This window comes from Schistocerca gregaria, chromosome 8 (assembly GCF_023897955.1).
Source record: "Schistocerca gregaria isolate iqSchGreg1 chromosome 8, iqSchGreg1.2, whole genome shotgun sequence".
Classification (NCBI taxonomy): domain Eukaryota; kingdom Metazoa; phylum Arthropoda; class Insecta; order Orthoptera; family Acrididae; genus Schistocerca; species Schistocerca gregaria.
The window spans coordinates 305,417,332-305,440,123 of record NC_064927.1 but is presented as its reverse complement, the minus strand read 5'-3'; the positions used below and the strand labels follow the sequence as shown (position 1 = coordinate 305,440,123).

General features: G+C 40.8%; 1 protein-coding gene across 2 annotated transcripts in view; it reads right to left on the bottom strand.

Moving 5' to 3' along the window:
* The window catches only part of LOC126284562 (uncharacterized), a 165,341-nt gene that overhangs the window by 6,516 nt on the left and 136,033 nt on the right, over positions 1-22,792 (bottom strand). Inside the window, exons 2-3 of one of the 2 annotated variants that reach the window (XM_049983567.1) lie at positions 3,660-3,746; positions 182-321 (exon numbers count right to left, since the gene is read on the bottom strand). In XM_049983567.1, the coding sequence (XP_049839524.1) occupies positions 182-321; positions 3,660-3,746 (227 nt within the window). The remainder of the gene's footprint in view (positions 1-181; positions 322-3,659; positions 3,747-22,792) is intronic. The other variant, XM_049983566.1, reaches the window with a different exon arrangement.

The window sequence follows — 22,792 nt, the reverse complement described above, 5'->3', positions numbered from 1 at the left end:
AGCGTATTCGAGGAACTTTATTCCTTTACATTAATTATTCTTTGCGTTGTGACATTTTTTCCGTCAGGCTATTTAAATTTTCCTTCGAGTTTGGGACACAACGCCTCCAATGGGTAAGAAGTAAAGTTCAGACTACTCCTAAAAACAAAAACCCACATGCACTTAGTGATAAACTAATTACCAGATAATACCAAAACGCTGGATTATACACTTCGGTAACGTGGGTTTCTATGGGTATCGTCGGCTTGACACTTGCTCTGGCCGCTGAGGTGGGATGTGGCGCTCGTAGACTTTGACGGGGCAGGTCCCTTCCATCGCGTCCTGTGCAGTAAAGTTTAGTTAGTTACTGCTGAGTAGTTTCCTGCAAGTAAAAGTGTTTTCAATCGTTTCTTTCAGCTACCCTATGGGGTGGTAATCCACTTACGGATGCTGAAAGCAGAAGCTACAATCAGCTACATTCTCCCAGTTCTACTTTAGTGTTCGTTTCTGGTGCAGGCAACCTCACGCCGAAATGTACATTTTTTGCTGTGAGTTGTGTGAGCGTCGGTGCGTTTCCGTCAATTAAGGTATCATGTCCTGGGAACTGCGTTGTGATTAGCTTACAATGTTACTGCGATGAGGTGTAATTGTGGTTCGGGACGTTTACGTTTCTTTTCTGCATGCAAATTGCCCTGAGTAGCAGTTATCATTAATTTGTCTGTCCGGTGTTTTGTACAATCAATTGTCTACTGAAATTTCTGGAATTGCGGAATCTGCCTGATAGCTTGCACTGATAGACTATATCAGGGATTGCACGATTAGTTCAGAGAGTGTACTGACGGGGAATCAATTACGCTTATCATTCTGGCGGAAAAGGGTTCTGTTTAAACAGTTAAGGAACCGCGACCGAGCAAGGATGTACTAATTTTAGAAAATTTGTGGTAAGTTCCTATATGACCAAACTACTGACGTTATCGGCTCCTAGGCTTACACACCACTGAATATTATTTAAAATAACTTACGCTAAGGACTACACATACATCCATTCCCAAGGGAGGATTCGAACCTCCGACGGAGAGAGTCGCGCCAACCGTGCCACAAAGCGCCGAAGACAGCACTGCTACCCCACGTAGCGATGTACTAATTGTAATCAGCTCCACCATAGTTACTTATATTGTCACTGGATCAAGTTTGTATCTGTTTGGATTCACCGAGAACTCGAATTCATGATATCCATGTCCGAGCGAGCACTGAGTTTCGCTGTATGAGTTTTATGAAGTTTTCTAAACGCCGTTAAGTGCGTGCGTTTTTAAGTGTTGCCTTTTGTTGGCAAGAGTACGATAAGAACTGCATTGCGTTTTCGCATAGCACGTTCTTTAGTGTGAAATACTGAAGTGTGGCAGTAAGAAAAACGTACACTCCTGGAAATGGAAAAAAGAACACATTGACACCGGTGTGTCAGACCCACCATACTTGCTCCGGACAATGCGAGAGGGCTGTAGAAGCAATGATCACACGCACGGCACAGCGGACACACCAGGAACCGCGGTGTTGGCCGTCGAATGGCGCTAGCTGCGCAGCATTTATGCACCGCCGCCGTCAGTGTCAGCCAGTTTGCCGTGGCATACGGAGCTCCATCGCAGTCTTTAACACTGGTAGCATGCCGCGACAGCGTGGACGTGAACCGTATGTGTAGTTGACGGACTTTGAGCGAGGGCATATAGTGGGCATGCGGGAGGCCAGGTGGACATACCGCCAAATTGCTCAACACGTGGGGCGTGAGGTCTCCACAGTACATCGATGTTGTAGCCAGTGGTCGGCGGAAGGTGCACGTGCCCGTCGACCTGGAACCGGACCGCAGCGACGCACGGATGCACGCCAAGACCGTAGGTTCCTACGCAGTGCCGTAGGGGACCGCACCGTCACTTCCCAGCAAATTAGGGACACTGTTGCTCCTGGGGTATCGGCGAGGACCATTCGCAACCGTCTCCATGAAGCTGGGCTACGGTCCCGCACACCGTTAGGCCGTCTTCCGCTCACGCCCCAACATCGTGCAGCCCGCCTCCAGTGGTGTCGCGACAGGCGTGAATGGAGGGACGAATGGAGACGTGTCGTCTTCAGCGATGAGAGTCGCTTCTGCCTTGGTGCCAATGATGGTCGTATGCGTGTTTGGCGCCGTGCAGGTGAGCGCCACAATCAGGACTGCATAGGACCGAGGCACACAGGGCCAACACCCGGCATCATGGTGTGGGGAGCGATCTCCTACACTGGCTGTACACCTCTGGTGATCGTTGAGGGGACAATGAATAGTGCACGGTACATCCAAACCGTCATCGAACCCATCGTTCTACCATTCCTAGACCGGCAAGGGAACTTGCTGTTCCAACAGGACAATGCACGTCCGCATGTATCCCGTGCCACCCAACGTGCTCTAGAAGGTGTAAGTCAAGTACCCTGGCCAGCAAGATCTCCGGATCTGTCCCCCATTGAGCATGTTTGGGACTGGATGAAGCGTCGTCTCACGCGGTCTGCACGTCCAGCACGAACGCTGGTCCAACTGAGGCGCCAGGTGGAAATGGCATGGCAAGCCGTTCCACAGGACTACATCCAGCATCTCTACGATCGTCTCCATGGGAGAATAGCAGCCTGCATTGCTGCGAAAGGTGGATATACATTGTACTAGTGCCGACATTGAGCATGCTCTGTTGCCTGTGTCTATGTGCCTGTGGTTCTGTCAGTGTGATCATGTGATGTATCTGACCCCAGGAATGTGTCAATAAAGTTTCCTCTTCCTGGGACAATGAATTCACGGTGTTCTTATTTCAATTTCCAGGAGTGTATTTTGATCACTGCGGTTCAGCTGGATAAGGTAATGTTAGTGCCGTCTTTGGGTAAGAGGGTTTTTGTACGAAAGTTTAAGTGATATCTTACGTCAAACGGCCTTACTTTTAAGAGGCGGACACGTTAAGAGTTAGTTTGGTTGTAGTTCGGTGTGTTTCCACTAGTGTATCTTCTATATCATAGCAACGATTACCACAAACCGGGCTCAGGTAATATCTGTTAAGCGTGCAACTTATTCGGCTATTGATAGTGTTAATTGCTAACTGTGCTAACCATTTAACCCATGTTATAAACAATACCACAAGGCAGCTGTGTTTGTTCGAAACAGCTTAAACCGATTTGCGGACACTAATAATTACCAACTATATGATAATGAACTGAAGTGTGTTGTCTGTATTACTGTTTGGTATTCTTTGATGTCAGAATTTTACTTTCTTGCAAATATAGTTTCACAAGTTAGTGTCAACATTTTTTTCTAGGACACTTCCTTAGGTTTCTGAGGTGCTGCAAATTTTATTTAATTAACAGTCGGGCTCAAACCGTAAGGATTGACATAAATTCATCGCTTAAAAATAAAATCGCTGATTAAAAGCAAAGTAACATATGTAATTTTTCATCCTAAAAATAAGACCTTGACAATATATTTAAAACTTAGCAGTAATTATTTTAAACTAACACAAGCACCAACAAATTTCAGTACTTATTAATTGTATAAAAGTAGCAATGAAGAACTGAAAAGAATATGAGCATAAAAATCACATAATTTTGGGAATACTCAACTAATTAAAAAAATATTTCTTTCAGTATTTTTCAGACATATGTAGTGCTAATATACAAACCAGAGTGCAGATTGTCCTCTGCAACCGCAGGCCCTCCTGCTTGCCCTAGGCACTCCTCGGGACATACCGCCTGTGCAGAGATGGCTCCTGCGCAAAGGAATTGTTTTGTAGTTTTAATATGTGTCATACAACGCAATAACATCAGTAAATTCATCATTCACAACAGAAAATTGAATTATCACGGCACCATGGAAACCTAAAATATGCCACTGGCAAACAAGCGGCTACAATAACGACACTGCTTGAGTTCGCCGAAGTATTTGATGCACATGAAATTGGTGCAGCGCGTGAGAAAAATAAACGTTTACATACACGTACTTCTGTAGTTACTCTGATTTCTCATACATTATTAAGATGGTTATTTCTCCCTATGTAGGTAGGCGACAGTAAAATACTTTCACATTAAGGGAAAATATTGGTGACTGAAATTTCGTGAGAACATCTCGTCGCAGTGAAATCGACATTCGTTTAATGACTTTCAAAGGATGTAAAAGGGTACTGTAAGCAGTCCCTTTAGTAGAAATGTTGTACTTCTAAATCTTGGTTAAGTGCAGGCCATGTGATGTCTTCCCTATAGGGAAGACCTATCTGGTCTTTCAAATTTAAAAAGGCCTCAACAGTAATTCACAGATACTTAGTTCAACTGGCAGCTTTTAAATTTGTGTAATTTCAGGTGTAACCGAAATTTAATGGCTTTCTTTACTTGCTCATTTGGGTGACCTTATAGTTTATCTATTCTGAGACCATTGTCACTTTTTGAGCAATACAGATACAGTGTCTATTTTGGAAATGGTTTGGATATTCTGATGACTTCACTGGAGGCCAAACGATAGCTTCTTCTACAAACAGTCCAACAGAGCTACAAAGATTGCCTAATAAAATGTTACATAGGTTAGGGAGGGCAGAGAGACTATAACACTTCTTTTGGGAAAGCCAGATAATAGTTCCGTTTTATTGAAAGTGGACGTGTTTTCTTCAAAGAGTTACCACAATCGTTTGTGAAGAACACTTTTCTGAAGAAAAAGAACGAGATTGAATTGGAATAGTTCTCTTTTACTCGATGATTTTCTGTAGATTACTACGAACTGTGACCTATTTGACAGGAACCCACGAGTCCAGTCACGTAACTGAAGTGATACTTCATAGACACGCAATTGATTAGAACCCTTTTGGGAGGAACAGAGCCTTCTTGAAGCCTAAAAATATGAAATCAATTTGAGATCGCTCGTCGACAGCACTCATTATTGCTTGCGAATGAAGAGATAGTTGCGTTTCACAAGAACAGATTTTCTTAAAACACGTTGACAATGTGTCAATGAATATCACTCATATGAAAATCGATCTTTCTTCAGTGTTCCAAAAACAACGACTTCAAGTACGGGTGAAGAAGTCCCAGGTATTTTTAGTAACCGACCAGAAATTACTCACTTTCAGGTTACACAAACTACTGATTTCGTTTCATCGACTGCTACGGCCGCAGGTACGAATCCTGCCTCGGGCATGGATGTGTGTGATGTCCTTAGATTACCTAGGTTTAAGTAGTTCTAAGTGCTAGGGGACTGATGACCACAGTTGTTAAGTCCCATATTGCTCAGAGCCATTTGAACCATTTGAACCATCTGATGGAACATAAAACGTAATTCATCTGAAATGCCAACTGTCTCCACTCAGTGGAAGTCCAGGTGTGCTTTGGCATGTTGAAGAGCAGTCAGGTTACGTACATGGACCAGTCGCCTACTGTGGAAGCCCATAAGCAATTAGATTACCACAACTGTCGTTGAGGAGAAACTATTGGTAGCCCCTCAGTTCATCTGGATGGTCAGTTGCTGAACAGCTACATGTCTGTTCGCCCGTACACGTGTCTGCTGCTGTCATTAACCCCAGTCGTCCATGGGCTCTGGCGCAGCACAGGTGCTTCAACGCCAGTTTTGTGTAGCTCCACTTTGCCACTCACAGACGAACAGATAACAAAACTGCTGCCGTTTCGGAAACGCCTCCGCACTTTGCCCGAAAGCCAATCATCGTGTCCTTTTAGACGTTAGATAAATCCCTCCACTTCCGCATTACGACAAAGGCTGCACTATCTTCCGTGTTCCCCTGCGTGCACGAGGTTCTGACGTCAGTCTTTTGGTTCAAAGGCTTGCCCCAAGTGGTGGTATCGGACACTGAACCGTACATCACATCGGCAGAATTTCAGCAGTTTTCTGATGCTAATGGCATCAGCAAAATGACTAGCACAGGGTTCCACCCTCATTCGAAAGGAGAAGCCGAAACCTTCATCAGGACTTTCAAGCAACTAATTCATTTTTACGCACTTCTCACATGTGAGGGCAAACTTCAAGACCTCTTCCTCTCATCGTACCATTGCCAGCAGACAACGACTAATCGCTGGAAGACCTCTAGCATGGACGTCGACATAGAACACCGATTAAACAGCTTTGTTATCGGCAGCGATGTGTCCATCCTCGACAGGGCTCTAAATTTAATGTGTATGATTTTGTCTTGTTCCAGAGATTATTGCAGACTGGCGCTGAGAACATAGCGTTACCTCGAAAATCTTTGGCTCCTCATTAAACGTTATTTATTTGTGTGCGATATTGCTCTTGACTTCCTTGAAGTTAAGTAAAGAAGTGCCTCTAATTGTTTTTCTCACTGTCGTAGAACCCACCAACTCGGTGGCACCCACCAGCAGGACAACCGTCCTCTTGTATGAGAGATCCGACGTCTATCACCTCATCGTAATCGTAATACAAGGGCTCAGTCAGCGATTGTCGAGTTGTGCCTATCCTTAAAACAAAATCATTTGCTAGCTCCTTCTTTGTTGCTGCTAGCCACCTTGTCAGCACATAATTCAATAAAAAATTAAGTTTTTCGTTTTGTCCACTAAATAAAATTTTTCCGAATATGTAACAAAAGTGAACAGTTCGCGCTGTGGAACAGTAAGCGAGTGCTTATAACGTCTACCACTTTTTCTTCCCTTTCTTCTCGTTTCTCAGTCACTCGGGCCAAACACCAACCCACTCTCCACCATAATCATTATATTCTGCCACTTGCTCTTTTTCTCTCAATTTTATCGTCGCCACGTTCTTTAATTTAAACCTATAATTGATACTTGTCATTCTTTAAAAAAAGTAAATTCTTCTTTTTTCCTATAGCTGCAGTTGTTCCCCACTATGTTACAGTTATTTCTGATATACTTATTATAAGAATTCCCATAACGTGCATCCTAATGGACATAATTTATGATGCATATGTAGGTTTGTTACGCTCGCCTTAAACTTAACGCTGCCATTTTATGAAATCCGCTATATCTTAGATTCAAAATCGACGCACAAAATTTTCATATCCCTCTCTTGCTACGCACAATCTATTACGCCAACAGAAACAGTGAACAGGACGTTTTTTGAAGGAAACTTCGTATGATTAAATTTTGTACTGGGATACATTTCCTCTAGAGGGCACGGATTCCGATATTCAACAAAAACATAAAAAAGTGATATTCAAATTCCCCTCCACCCCCACACTCATGTCTCCACTCAGGATTTCTTGTATATTGTTCCTGGCTCACCCTCCTACCACTGTAAACACATTTCCAACTATGCCAACTATTATTAATATTCGACCTTTTCTTGGCCCCCATTGATTGGGCTATTGCGCCCCGAAAATCGTCCTCTATTTCGTTAACATTATTAGTTTAATCGTGCCTGTGTGGGTAATGAAATTCAAACCACTCTTATAAACTTTTAACTTAAACTAAATACATTTACTGTTCGATCCAAACATAATCTTTACAAACACAGTAGTTTAATATTCAGAAAGCATGACGAATACAACGATATAATTGTCCATTTTATATTCCTAAAATTCGCTAACTTCCTAGCTAAAATCTACACAGACGTTAATTTATCAATCTGGTAGTGCCCGACAAAGCCAGTAGCGTAATATGGCCAGTCAATGAAGACCAGAAAAAGTCGAGTTTTATAAATAATTAGCGTCGTATGAGAACCTTATGCAGCGGTAGGAGTACCGTAAGCAACATAATAGAAATCTGAATAGTGAGGAATGAGTGGAGGTTTTGAGTGGCATTTGAAGGTCACGATTGTTAATATTTCTTGAATAACCTGCAAATTGAGACTCAATGCAAAACGAATTCCGGTACAGAATTTAACTACATGAAGTTTCCTACAAACAGGTCCTGTTCATTTTTCTGTAAGACTAATAGTTTGAGAACTTTTGACATTGCAGTGCGTCAGTAATCGTGAAAAATTTAATGATTATAAAGAATCCGCCTCGATTGCAAATACAAACCGGATGTTGACCTTGGTTTCGGAGCAGATAACCACGCCTTCTTTGGAACACACTAAACCATAATAGGGCATGGTCCAACATTAATATAGAACGCACAAAATGGCAAAATACTCGCATTAAATGTAAAATAAACGGTATGTGTGTACCATGTCAATAGTTGTACCTAGCTCAAACGTCAGAAACGTGCTTCCTTCACACGCGGTTAACCGAAAGTTTGCTGGGGTGATGAATCACCCTTCTGACGTTTGAACGTAGTACAGCTATAGACATTGTAGACACGTACCGTTTATTTTACATATTATGCTAGTATTTTGCCATTTTGGGCTTTCCGCCTGTTTAGGCAGCTCGTGGCATTAGTAGGAGTGGTTACCCGCGCCGAAAACTAGGTTAACATCCGGTTTCTACAAACGAGGTGAATTCTTTATAATCATTACTACTAGTTTGCATATAGAGACCGAGAGAAGATGAAAACTTGGTTCGTAGATTTTGAAGGCCAGTTTAACGTTGCGACCTCCATAAGACAACAGCGACTGTGGGAGCTGAGAATGAATTGGTCACAAACTGCTACTCCTAAAGGTATGGAGTAAAGATGCAAAACATTCGCAGTTGGCAGCCGATGGATGAATCTGTGACTTTAAAGAGCAGTAGGCAAAGACAAAAATAGTAAATAGGGAATATATGGACACCAGGATAGGAAGTCTTTCTGAATATCATTCCGCTACTCAGTTGGACAGAAAACATGGCTCACAGACAGGTGGGTAATGTATCAGCATTTGGGGGAGTAGGAGTAGTTGGGCTCAAAGAAGATGGTTCGAGTAATCACAGAATCACTCGACATTTGAAGAGCAGCGATGCCACTAAATTTCGATGTTGATAGGAATGGGGAGCCATGGAGAACACAGAATCAAGAAGGAAGCACTCGACCTGGAGAGACAACAGAACGTGAGGCCCAAGCAAGCAGAGAGGCAATCAGAGCGCCCCTGTCATCGTTATCATGGATCCGACGTGCAACCGGTGCTTCAGTGACCACAAGGGCCAGTAATGGGTGGCTCACAGAAAGGGGGCTCAGCTCACGCCGACCCTTGGGCCAACAGCCATTGACCTCTGTACATCAACAGGCCCGTTTTCAGTGGTGTCGGTCACATTGGACCTGTATTCTCACGCCGCATATTTATTCTGTTTTACTAGACGACTTTCCGTGTACTACTACGAACTGTGATGTTTCTGACAAGAAATCACGTATCCAGTCGCACAACTGTAGCGATATTCAGTAGGCACACAATTTGGTTAGAAGACGCTTGTGAGGAACGGCGGCGAAAGCGATCTGGAAACCTAAAAATATGGAACCAATCTTACTTTGTTTCACAAGAACGCTGTTTTCTGAATCCATTCTACGTGTCAATAATTCGTTTTCTTCGAGGTACTTCACAATGTTCCAATACATTACATGTTCCTAAATCCTCTTGCAAATTGATGTTAGTTATATGGGCCTGTGATTCAGCGGATTACTCCTATTTCCCTTTTGCGTATTGGTGTGACTTGAACAATTTTCCATTCTTTAGGTACGAAACATTCTCTGAGCGAGCAGATGTATATAACAGCTATATATGGAGCTATTGTATCACCGTAATCTGAAAGGAACCTGACTGATATACAATCTGGATAGGAGTCTTTCCTTTATTAAGTGATATAAGCTGCTTTGAAACGCCCCCTTAGAACAATTATACAATAATGTGCAGTTCATGACATCCAGTCTTACAAATTTCAAAAGTCCGCCATCTCTCTCCCCACGTCCACCACTGCTGGCGGCTCACATCCAACTGCGCAACGCTACGCGCTGTTAACATCCAGCTGCCCAACACTACAATGGCGAGTATTACAACAATGCCAACCAGCCACTGACTGCACACAGCACAGCCAGTGATTTTTCATACAGAGCGCTATGTGGCGTTACCAATAAAAAACCTATGCAGCCTACTTACATAGCCCCCATGCTCCCCACAAAAAAATTTTACAAATTGTTTGGGGCAGTGGCCAATACAGATTAGAAAAAAATTCATAATTACCATAACAAAGTAATGAAATGCACACACTTATCGAAACAATGTTGGTCAAAAGCTAACATTTTCTCACAGTCCATAAAGACAGTCGTGATCGTTCATTGCAGTAAAATAACAGTGTTTTTGCTCAATGTCTGAGCAGTAAAAGAAAATGCACAGAAGTAGTGGATTTTCATGCAGTCTTGAAGAAGTTGTGTTGTCCTTCCAACGGAAAGACATGCAGATGGGTAATGAGCCACAACAGAGCAAACCCAGAGCAGAGTTAGTCTAAGTTTTGAAGAATATTGGAATGTTGGTCATCACAGAGCAGACCCACTGTACTACTAGTGGAGATTATGGTATTGGTGGGCCACCAGAGGTTCAGACCTACTGCAGTCCTTGTAGAAATAATGGTATTGGTGAGCCATCGAAGGTGAATACCCACTTCAGTCCTTGTAGAGATGGCCAGAAGCCATCTGCTGCGACTGTGCAGGTGCACAATCACCATCTAACAGTCTTGTGGACAATATAGCAAGTCCATAAACCACCACTTGTGAACTCACAATTTTTTTGGAAATGTCCTTAGAATGAGCAATGCTGTTAACCAGTCCTTTGCTGAATTATTAACACACATGCAAACACTATCAGTCCCTACTTCTCACATATTGTCCATATACTATGGCCAACAGAAACGTTTGCAGTGAAATGTAACTTACAAGTTACTTAATTTGATGAACTGGTGTCAATTACAATTTTATAACATAAAAACACAATAACAAAGGTACAAAATATATCATTAAAGAACATAATAGTACAGATAACTTTGGTAGTAAAGCAGGCTTTACAAAAGGATAGAAATAAACATGCACATCAGTGTTACAAAAATTATGAAACAAGTACATACATAAAGATCAGAATAACTTTTGAAACATAAACTTCACACATGAGAGTTAAAACAGAACAGAATTAATAATATCTAACATCTTTACAAAGTACATAACATGTTATTAATGCAAATTATATTTGAGGATAACAGTATTTCTCATCATAGTTCATGTAGCTGAGTATTAGAAAAATTCTGCAATATAAGTCTTATCAGATAAATATATAAAGACCAGAAGAACATAAATACACAATGGTACACAAACACATAGTGGGATAATACAAGGAAAGAACAGGATTTGTTTTCAGTGTAACATTTGGTACTATAGTCCAACCCAAAACTTCATTCCATAGATCTTTCATCTTATTTCAACATTTGTTTCCACCAAAAAAATTCTATCCAAGGATGCATTTTGTATTTATATGTTCAAATTTTTCTTATGTCATTATTTATTTTCCATTATCTTACCTCAGCATTTATTTCCAAGAAAATCCTATCTAAATCTGTTGTCCCTAAACCCTAATTTTTTTGTTCCTATCCTCTTTCAAAATACTTTTTTGGCCATACCATTTTCTTATAGCTTCTCAATGCATTCCTTCCAATTCATCGCAACTCATTCTCTTATATAGTCTAACCCCTCTTAAGCTAACTTAAATCAACTGAGCTCAGATGCTTAACTAAGGGAAGAGGCAATGCGGCAGCACAAAACAATTAACACAAACAGCGATGACAAAAAAAATTTAAATTGCCAAAGCAATTGCAATATTACAACTAAAATAAGGCACTGTGCAGCAAACAGGAAAATGAATCGGTAGTAAAACCGTCTTAATGGAGTAATACAAAGTAAATTTAGTAACACTATGCCTGGCAAACAGCAGCAGCGAATCCAATAACTTATATCTAAACATGACAAAGCTCAGACAGAAAAAATATTACATTAAAGACAACAATGCAGATAAGGGAAATGTATATTCACATCTTAAGGTCTATGTAATTAAAGTGGTGTACCACAAAAACTTATTCTATGAAATAAATTACCAAGAACTGGAAAAGAAAGTTATGTATGCACTTCCTGTGAAGGGAAATGTCTTTTTGTGCTCCCTCATTTTTGGAAGTATATCACTTTATTATTATGTACTGGATCCGTAGACAGAAAATATTTATATTAGTACATCTATAAAATTTTATTTTAACTAATGTTGCAGTGCAGCTAGAAACTAGAAATTAAACAAAATTGGCAAAGGAAGGCGTGAAACGTTATTCGCTAGCCATAAGGCATTTTATAATGCAGTAAACAATCTTCCAACTCGCAAGACAATACACATGAAACGTTTCTCATCATTTCATTTCAGTAAATATCATAAATTAAGGACTCTACAATGTAATCATGTTTTCAAGTTTGAGGGTGTCGTATTTACATGGCTTTCCATAAAGGAATACCAATAGCGAGGATAATGGCCTCTTTTTTTTTCTCCACCTGTGCCTCTGACAGGCACACACTAATGGCTTTTTTCAAGGCGTCTGTCGTACAGCTGTGTGCCCACGACGCATAACGTGCAGCTTCTCACTTAACTTGCTTACCGAAATATTTACGACAGCAGTTTCCGCTACAGTGACAGTCTCATATAAAAATATTTCACAGGTCAAGAATTTGCGTTACAAATCAGTAGAAACAAAATCCTTTAAATATAATAGTGTCCAAAAAATTTTCTCTCTTCATGTATCGTCGTGATATAATCGTGTATCTATCAAAGAAACCAAATGCTAAGTCATCTTTAATCTCACTGAAAGTACTTTGAATAACGAATGTCTTTTCACCTAAACCAAAATGTTTAGTTAAAATCTCATTAACAGTATATGTTCTAAGTATGTAAGCCTTATAGTTGTTACGTAATCGTGCAACTAATAAGCAAGAATGTACGAATAACAAAACTGTGTCGTCTGTTCACTACAATAATGCATTCATATTTTCTGTTTGAAAATGTTCCCCAGGTTCTAGACTGGATAGTTAACTTCAAAACATTGTTGCATGTTAACAGTTTCTCAGTGTGACAAAGCATACTAGAAATGTGAAGTGAAATGTTTTATGGCAAAGACAAAGTTAAAAAGCAGATTATATTTCTATAAACGGTTTTACATGTGAAATGTGGTGTAAACCTTTACTCTTCTTAGTACGCAGTGTTTCAACTTCAACACAATTATCATGTAGCATACGTTGGATTCTGTAAGGTCCATTGTAAACTAGAAAGAATTTGTTACTCAAGTGTTTCTTTTTATGTGACAATGAATGAGCTTTAATGAGAACTTTCTGACCAATATATAATTTCTTTGCGTTTGCTTTACCATGTAATTTTCTCCTTTTGTCTGCAGCAGAACTTATATTTTTAGTAGCCAAATCAATTATGTCTTTGTGTCGAAATTTACGTGCATTCGGAAAAGGTACAAGCTCTCTGAATCTGTTCGGTGGTTCTTTATTCTTCGGTACATGAACAGGTGGTAAAGCAGTGGAGTCATGAGACATTTCATTCAGCACGTTTTTAAATAAGTGTAAATATCTGTCCCAATGCTGATGCTTTCTGTGACATTAAAGTCTGCAAAGCTTATTGCTTTCTTTCATAATCCATTCAGACGGGTTACGATGTGGTGAGTACAATGAAATAAAAACAGATGTGATTTTATGGTTACGAAGCATGCGTGACCAAACAGCAGATCTGAATTGTGGTCTGTTATCTTAAATGACTTTACTGACGTGTCCAACTTCACGTAACAAAGGCGTTGGATACAGACCGTCTAGAGGCTATACGTAATGGAGTGAAAGAAAAAAATTTTGAAGTAAATTCAACAGTGACTAGAACGTACGAAAATCCATTAGATGTTCTAACAAGCGGTCCCAAGAGATCAACAGCAGCAAATTCTTTTAATTTAGAAGGAATGATACGAAACAATGGAGCACGTTGCGAGACAGTGGATGGTTTCACCTTTTGACAAAGTTTACAAATAGACAAGACTCTTCGAATTCTCTTTTCCATATTTTTAAAATAGCAAGTCGTTCGAAGAATATGATATCATTTTCGTGGACCAAAATGTGCATAGCTGAAATGAATGTACCAAATGAGCTTATTAACGAAATCATCTGGAATGCAAAGTACCCATAGCTTGTCATCAACAGTGCACCGTTTGAACAGTATGTTGTTCCTAACCAGATAATAATGCCGAATCTGTGTGTGTGTCTTTTCATGCCATTTACTTTTGATGTCTTTCCAAATCGGATCTTTATCTTGTTCATTAGCAATGTCCTTTAAAGATGTGGTGATGAAGTTTTCAAAGGCGACTTTCTGAATGTAAAAAATACTGAAATTTTTCTCTAGTTAGCTTTCTGTGTTACTTTCCTCAAGCCCAGCCGGTGCGAGTGACAGTGCGTCCGCAACAATGTTCTCCTTGCCGGGAATGTAGACTATTGTGAAGTGGAATTCTTGCAGAAACAATGCCCAACGTTTTAACCTGTCGTGGTTTAATTTTGAAGATATAAGAAATTGTAATGCACGATGATCACTGTATACTTTTACATGCTTGCCAAGAAGAAAGAAACGGAATTTCTTAAATGCCCAATCGATAGCTAAAGCTTCCAATTCAGTAACGGAATAATTTTTTCAGATTTTGTTAGCACTCTGCTAGCAAACTCAATGGTTTTCTGAACAGTAATGTCATTTTCTGTCGCTTCTTGAAAAAAATGGGCACCAAGACCGGCCTTAGAAGAATCCGTGCTAAGGCAAAAATCTTGTGAGAGATCTGGATGAGCCAGTATTGGCGCGTTAAGTAGCGATTCTTTCAAAGAATTGACTCACAACTGTGTTTGTTCGTCCCAGTTCCAAATAGTATTTTTTCCAGTGAGAGAACAAAATTTTGGTGTAACTAGTGTTTGTATATTCAGAAAACGACGGTAAAAATTCACGAGACCTAGAAAACTGCGGATTTGTTTTTTTGTGGATGGAACTGGAATGCCTCTGATTGATTCTAACTTTTCAGGATCCGGCTGAATGACTTCATAAGAAATAATATGTCCCAAATACCTCAACTTTGACCTACCGAAGTCAGACTTTTCCAAGTTAACTGTAATTCCAGATTCTGCAAAAATAAGTAACAAACTGTTGAGGATGTGATTATGTTGTTCCCATGAGTCTTCTGCTGTTAGAATATCATCCACATATAAGTTGATGTGACGTTTTAAGAATTCAGGTGATATGGAATTTGCCCACGAATGAATGCTGCCGAAGAAATGTCCAAACCAACAGGATGTTTCCGAAACTGATAAACGCGCCGGAACAAAGGAAAGCTGTGTATTTTCTACATTCTGGATGCAGTTCGATCTGATAAAAGCTGGATCTGATATCAATGGAAGACAACACATTTACACCATCAAAATTTTGAAGAAGTTCTTGTAATGTTTGCGGCCTGTCTGTTTCAGGAATAATGGTAGTATTGATTTGTCTCGAATCTAAGACAAGCCTCATCGATCCATTTTTCTTATCAGCAACATGTAATGGATTGTTGTATGAGCTTACTGCAGGCTCAATAATGCCCTCGTGAAGCATAGTTTGTATTTCTGTTCTAACACGTTCCCTATAATGTGCTGGAATTACGTATGGTCTACCACAAAATTTAGTATGCTCACGAACACAAAATTGGTACTGAAATCCCTTGATTCTTCCTGTACTGTGAGTAAAAACTGTGGAATACAGCAAAGACACGCTAGACGTAATCGTCCAATCCATCACGGACTCTGTGACGGCCGCGGTCATGGACAAACTGCAAGAGTTTGTCATGAGCAACAGCACAGAAATCCAGTCTCTTAGAAAGTCCCTGGCCGCACAAGAGAAAAAAGCCGCCGACCTAGAAGCTAAAATGTCTGCTGCCATCGATGAAATTGAGCAGTATCAGCGAAGGAACAGCTTGCGCTTGTTCGGGGTAGCTGAAAACTATCGCGAAAACACCATCGAACTGGCCAATAGCCTTGTGCGTGAGATACTTGACGTGGCAGATTTTGACAGAAGCCACCGTGTTGGGCGCATGATACCAGGTGCCATGAAACCCAGGCCCATAATAATTAAATTTGTGTCTTACCGGAAAAGAGCTGAAGTGTTTGCTCAGAAAAGAAAACTCGCCAAGAATGGAGTTACCCTGAGGGAAGACCTGACGCGCGAAAGGCTGAAAGTTTTGAACGCTGCGATCACAAAGTTCGGCCTTCCAAAATGTATGGGCCCAGGATGGCAGGATCGTAAACAAGACCGAATGATGGAGGAAAATGGTGACAAACATGTTGGAACTGAAATACTGAGCGAAATCTCTAGAGACACAAAGTCTCAAATTGTAATCTGTCTAATATAAGTTAATTTTTATTCTTTCTTTTAATTTTTTTAGCTTAAACACTGCTCCGTTATTTCTATAAGTACCATAAGTACCATATTTAAAATCAGTCAATTGTTTCACAAAAATATTGTTTCTTCATTTGTCTATCTTAAGTGCTCATTGATATTGTCAGTCAAATGGGAATTAACATTCTCCATTAACAGGAATCTCCTTACAACCGCCTTTCTATGTCTGTTATTTTCATCTTCGTCACTACCACTACTACTAGTATTATCTTTTTCGTAACCACTACTGCCGCTCTCCATCTTTCTTTTCGCTCACTTCTCCGATACTTCCAGCGTGTTTTCCACCTTTAGTCCACAGATGCTTGAGTCAGTTATGACCTTGGACACACCTGTATATATGTCTTCCCCGCGAAATCCAGCTCTTGCCCCTCTTCCAGCCAGAAGGTAAACGGAGCGCCCTCGGTCCTACAGGCAGCCAGAATGGGACGGACCGGTTCCGGCGGCGGGCTCTTTGTGGCCCACGCGAATGCGCAGTCGCTAACGGCTCACTTCAATGAGTTCTGTGACCTGTTCTGCCAGCTGCTGTTCCAACATTATCCTCGTCTCTGAAACTTGGTTGAAACCAAAAATTTCTTCCGACGCTATCCGAATCGCTGGTTACTCTCTCCTAAGGGCAGATCGTGAAACAGGACACGGGGGTGGTGTGGGTGCCTATGTTCGCTCTGATCTGACATGTACTATACTATGCACATCGGATGCAATGGGCGAAGGAGAAGCAGAGTTCTTGTCTTTCGAAATAAAAACATCAAATCAGAAAGTGCTAATTGGAGTAATCTATAAACCTACAAACGTCGGTGCCTTGTCCTTCTTTCAGTCTGCCCTGTCCTCACTCGTGACACAGTATGAACACATAATCATTATGGGCAACACAAACATCGACTTACAGTTAAAATCTCCCTCTTCCGAAAAACTAAGGCGGCTCTTCCACTCCAATGATATGAGTTTAACAACGTTGGACCCAACTCATCACACGCCACAAAGCCACACACTTATAGATATAATAGCAACAAAGCGACCAGATAAAATAATCCGCGCCAACCAGACATCCGCTCCAGGACTCTCTGTTTCATGACGTGATATTCTTAAATTACCCAATGCATACTACCAAAGAAAAATCTCACCTGGTAACCTACAGAAACTTAAAAAATGTTAACCATGACGCTCTTCAAAAGGATTGCTCAGACATCCCTTGGCAGGATATAAGCAATGAACCGACTTTAGAAGGAAAAATTGGGGGATTATGTCGCAAAATTATTGCACTGTATGATAAACATGCTCCTCAACGCACTGGCAAGGTAAAGAGAGCTCCCGCGCTGTGACTCACCACTGCATTACGCCAGTTAATGAATAAACGTGATGCTGCACATAGGGCCTTCAAGCGTAACCCAACTCCCAAGGCGTACGAAGCTCATAGGAAACTCCAAAACAGAACCAAGCAAAGCGTGAGGAATGCCAAAATCGGACATGGTGGCTCTGTCGTATGCGGCATATCAAAACCTGCTGCACTGTGGAAAAAGCTGCGCAGTTTCGGTACAGGGAAGCGAAGATCTGACGCTGTTTGTCAAGCGTCTGCAGAAGAATTAAACGATTTCTTCTCAACAGCTGTAAACTGGCACGCAGCGACAAATTACCAATCTCTCGAGAGACAAGTTTTTCCTGAAACATGTCACTACCTGCACAGTACACAAGGCAATTATGAGAATCTCTTCTGAGGCAGTAGGATATGATGGAGTGAGCACTGGAATGATTAAGAACGTCGTAGACTCTATTATTCCAGATATCACAGACATCTTCAACCTGTCTCTTGTCAGTAGTACATATCCTATTGACTGGAAGCAAAGTTTAATTCAGCCTATACCCAAGACTGACAACCCTAAGTCACCAGGTGACTACATGCCGATCAGCATACTACCTGCCATATCTAAAGCCATAGAATACATCGTCCATGAGCAGCTGACGGATTACCTCAAAACTCATAACATTCTTGACGAATATCAGTCAGGCTTTCGAAAGCACCATAGTACAGCAACTGCATTAATCAAAGTAACTGATGACATTAAACATGCTATGGACAGACGTGAAGCTACTCTCCTAACACTGTTTGACTTTAGCAAGGCTTTTGACACAGTTGATTTCGATAAATTACTAATTAAAACGAAACAGCTGAATTTCTCAAACAGCGCAATACACTGGTTCGACAGCTACCTCAAAAACAGAAGTCAACAAGTCATTTGTGGGTCGGAAAAGTCATCATGGAAAAGCGTGCCCTCTGGAGTTCCCCAAGGCTCCGTCCTTAGTCCACTACTCTTCTCATACATTAATGATATTTCTTCAGTGATTCACTCCTGCAACTACCATCTTTATGCCGACGACATCCAACTGTACTTAAGCGCAAGCCCCAAAAACATTGCTGGCACAGTATGGAGGATGAACGCAGATCTTTGCTCTGTTTCTCGATGGGCACAGAACCTAGGTCTGAAACTAAACCCCAAGACATCCCAGGTCATACTTATATCTTATCCAAAGTTAATCAGCTGGTACTTTCGCGAAACAGTCCCTAAAATACTCCTCAATGGTACCCAACTACCATACACAAAAACAGTATAAGACCTTGGAATAAACTTGGATGAACGCCTAAACTGGTAAGAACAAACAGTCACAGCTTGCCGGAAATCGCTCTCCTCCCTACATGCAATTCAAGAATTTAGAAAAATATTTCCAACCCATGTTAAACAAAAATTAGTCCAAACATTAATCTTGCCTAATCTTTACTACTGCGATGTAGTTCAACATGGCACAAATAGTCAATATTCCAGATACCTCGAGCAAGTGATGAATGCTTGCGTTAGATACGTGTGCAATATTCGGTTGTATGATCATATCAGTCCTTCATACTCCCAGTTAGGTTGGATACGCCCACATAAGGCACGCGATCTCCACACGATGTGCTTACTTCATCGATTTCTTAGCCACTGGTGCCCCCAATACTTATCTTCTCACATTAAACACCTACTATCATTCCACAATCGCAATACCAGATCGGATACGTCTATCATCTTGGCTGTACCTTCACATAACACAAAATCTTTCTCCGTGTCATTCACCATCTCATCCATACGGCTATGGAACGTGCTCCCCTGTGATCTGCGTCTTATCCAGAACCACTCAACATTCAAGAGGGAACTCAAAACTTACAAATTAGGGATGGTATAACCACCATTGTTGTGCCCCTCCCATCTCTTTCTTTCTCCCCTCCATCACAACTTCAAATTTTACCATTCTATTTCTCTTCCTCTAACCTATGTACCTCTTATATATCTCTTTCACCCTATTCTATCTTCTTATGTCTTTGCTCGATGAGAATAACTCACAAGCTGCAAGAACATAACGAGAAAATTCCCAAGTAACTATGGGACTGACATTCACAAAAGAAAAGTATGTTTACTTTCATATACATAGTCATTATTATTATTATTATTATTATTATTATTATTATTATTATTATTATTATTATTATTATTCTTGATTGTTATAATTGTTTTATTCTTATAATTATCATTGTACTACTGTTATAATATCTATTTCAGAAACTTCATATCAGCGCACACTCAGCTGCAGAGTGAAAATCTCATTCTGGAACATCCCCCAGGCTGTGGCTAAGCCATGTCTCCGCAATATCCTTTCTTTCAGGAGTGCTAGCTCTGCATGGTTCGCAGGAGAGCTTCTGTAAAGTTTGGAAGGTAGGAGACGAGGTACAGGCGGAAGTAAAGCTGTGAGTACCGGGCGTGAGTCGTGGTTCGGTAGCTCGGATGGTAGAGCACTTGCCCGCGAAAGGCAAAGGTCCCGAGTTCGTGTCTCGGTCGGGCACACAGTTTTAATCTGCCAGGAAGTTTCATATCAGCGCACACTCCGCTTCAGAGTGAAAATCTCATTCTGGAAACATCCCCCAGGCTGTGGCTAAGCCATGTCTCCGCAATATCCTTTCTTTCAGGAGTGCTAGTTCTGCATGGTTCGCAGGAGAGCTTCTGTAAAGTTTGGAAGGTAGGAGACGAGGTACTGGCGGAAGTAAAGCTGTGAGTACCGGGCGTGAGTCGTGCTTCGGTAGCTCGGATGGTAGAGCACTTGCCCGCGAAAGGCAAAGGTCCGCAAGTTCGTGTCTCGGTCGGGCACACAGTTTTAATCTGCCAGGAACTTTCGTGACCTGTAATTGTTGTGCTCTTGTTTTCGTGTTCTGCGATTGTCAGTGTCTATTTCCAATTCTTGTAACAGTCCCTGAAAAGCTTCAATGTCCTCTTTGCAACGTCCTGCCAAAATAATCTGTCGTAAATGTTCCGGTAATTTAATTAAGCAAATTCGGTTGAGTTCTGAGGGGCTGTATGGGTTTGAAAGATACTGATTCTCATGTAACATGTCTTCAAAATATTTCGCAAGACTAGAAAATTCAGATTGTTCGACATGTTTCATCATAATGATGCTGTGTTTTACTCGGTCTTGTGTAGCTTGAGACCAATATGCTGATAGGAAGGCATGATAAAATTATTCTTCACTGTGACAATCGTGAATGACCGATCACATTCTTATAGCTGGTTCATTGTCTAAGTAGCCACACATAAATTCTATTCTGTGCTCTAATGACCAGTTAGGAGGAAAACAATGACAGAATTGATGGAGCCACGTTTGTGGATGAGTGTCGTTGACTGAATTCTTAAATGTTTTGAATTTACGTCTAGTAATGAACAGCCTATAGTCAAAATCATCGTGCCGGCGGGTAGCATATTGGTCATTGTTATGTCCTGTCGGCGGTTCCATCTCAAAATTCGGTGCACCTTGCCAATTTCTTTAATAATTTCCGGAATGGCCTGTGTTATTATTTTGTGGCTTTTCCGTATTTCTAAGTCCCTCTTCCTGTGTTGGAGCGCGAGTGTCCTCTGATATACGTAATTCTTGTATTACCTGTGTCAGCTGATCTTGTACTACCCGGATTTCTCTTTGGTGTTGCGTATTAATTTGATTCTGATTTTGTTTGAATTTCCTAATTTGTTCGCACTCTTTTGTGTCATTCAGATCATCATCTACCTTTGCAGATAAGTTAATGAACTGATCCGAAAGTTCGGCTACATTCTCCGATAGTGCTCTTATTTCCTCAGTGTGTTTTTCTGAATCAAATTTCAGAGTGTCCATTTGTGTTGAAATCGTATCTACTGTGTCCTTTAAGTTTTGTTGAGATTTTGCAAGTTGCATAACCGAATCGGTAGATGCAACTGAGTCAATTTTGGCTTGCAAGGTCTCATGATTTTCATGAACAATAGTTTGCAGTTCTTTTATGGCTGATTCGTGATTCTGTAATGCATTTTCATGCCGCGAAAAAATAGGTTGAAAATAATCACAAAATTGTGTTTCAACGTCATTAAAGCCTTTTTGACATTTCGATTCGATTTTGTGCAACTCAGTAGTTAAATCTTCAAGTGTTTGTTCAAGCGTATGTTCCACTGAGTCTAACGTTTGAAGCTTTTGTTCCATTGTGTCTAACATGTGAAGATTTTGTTTCGTTTGTGTCTAACATTTGAAGCTTTTGCTGTCTCTGTCTCTGATTTTGTTCCATTGTGTCTAACGTTGGAAGATTTTGTCCCATTTGTTTCTGATTTTGTTCAAGCGTTGTGTCTAAGTTTTGTAGTCTTTCTCCCATTTGTTGCATTAACTGTAATAACAGTGCACTGGTGTCTGAAACATGTTCCTTAGTGCTATTCGGCAGTGCATTTTAACCAGCAATATTCGCATTTTGAAAAGCATAAAATGTGTCTTGATTTATTTGAGAAACCGGCGAGGACGCAAAATCTGAATCTACAGCATTTGCAAGAGTGTGTTCTGTCATTTCGGAATCCTGAGGCGAGGTGTTGCCGACCGACCGATCGATAATGCTTCCTTGTTCACTAATTGTTTCACTGCCTACACCATTATTTGCAGCCTGCTCCATTTCCCTATGCACAATTATCAAATTAAACTTTGAACATTAGTTATTTCATTACATGGTGGCGCTAACACACTGCTTTCGTCTACACTGTCATTTCTCAGTTTACTTTGAAGCCTAGTATTACGTTTTTCACACGCCATTATTGTCACAATATTTCCCACGATAACACAGAAAAGCACAATTTGAAGAGGCAAAAATAAGAGAACACGTTAACGTAGCACTGAAAATAATATCTAGTTAATTGCATCCGCAGCTGCGAAATACTTGGTACAAACCGACATGCATGCCACAACTGTTTTGTGTACAACCATGAAAGACTACAATTACAAAGGAGATTCTCCCTACAATTACGGGCTAGCAATAAATAAAATCTACACTAATTACACAAACTACAAGAAAAAAATCAGATACTCCCAATTGGTACGGGATTATTTGCTTCTAAGAGGTCAAGTATGCTTTCGCAACCATTTATGCATCGAGTAGGCTCATGAACTACTGCT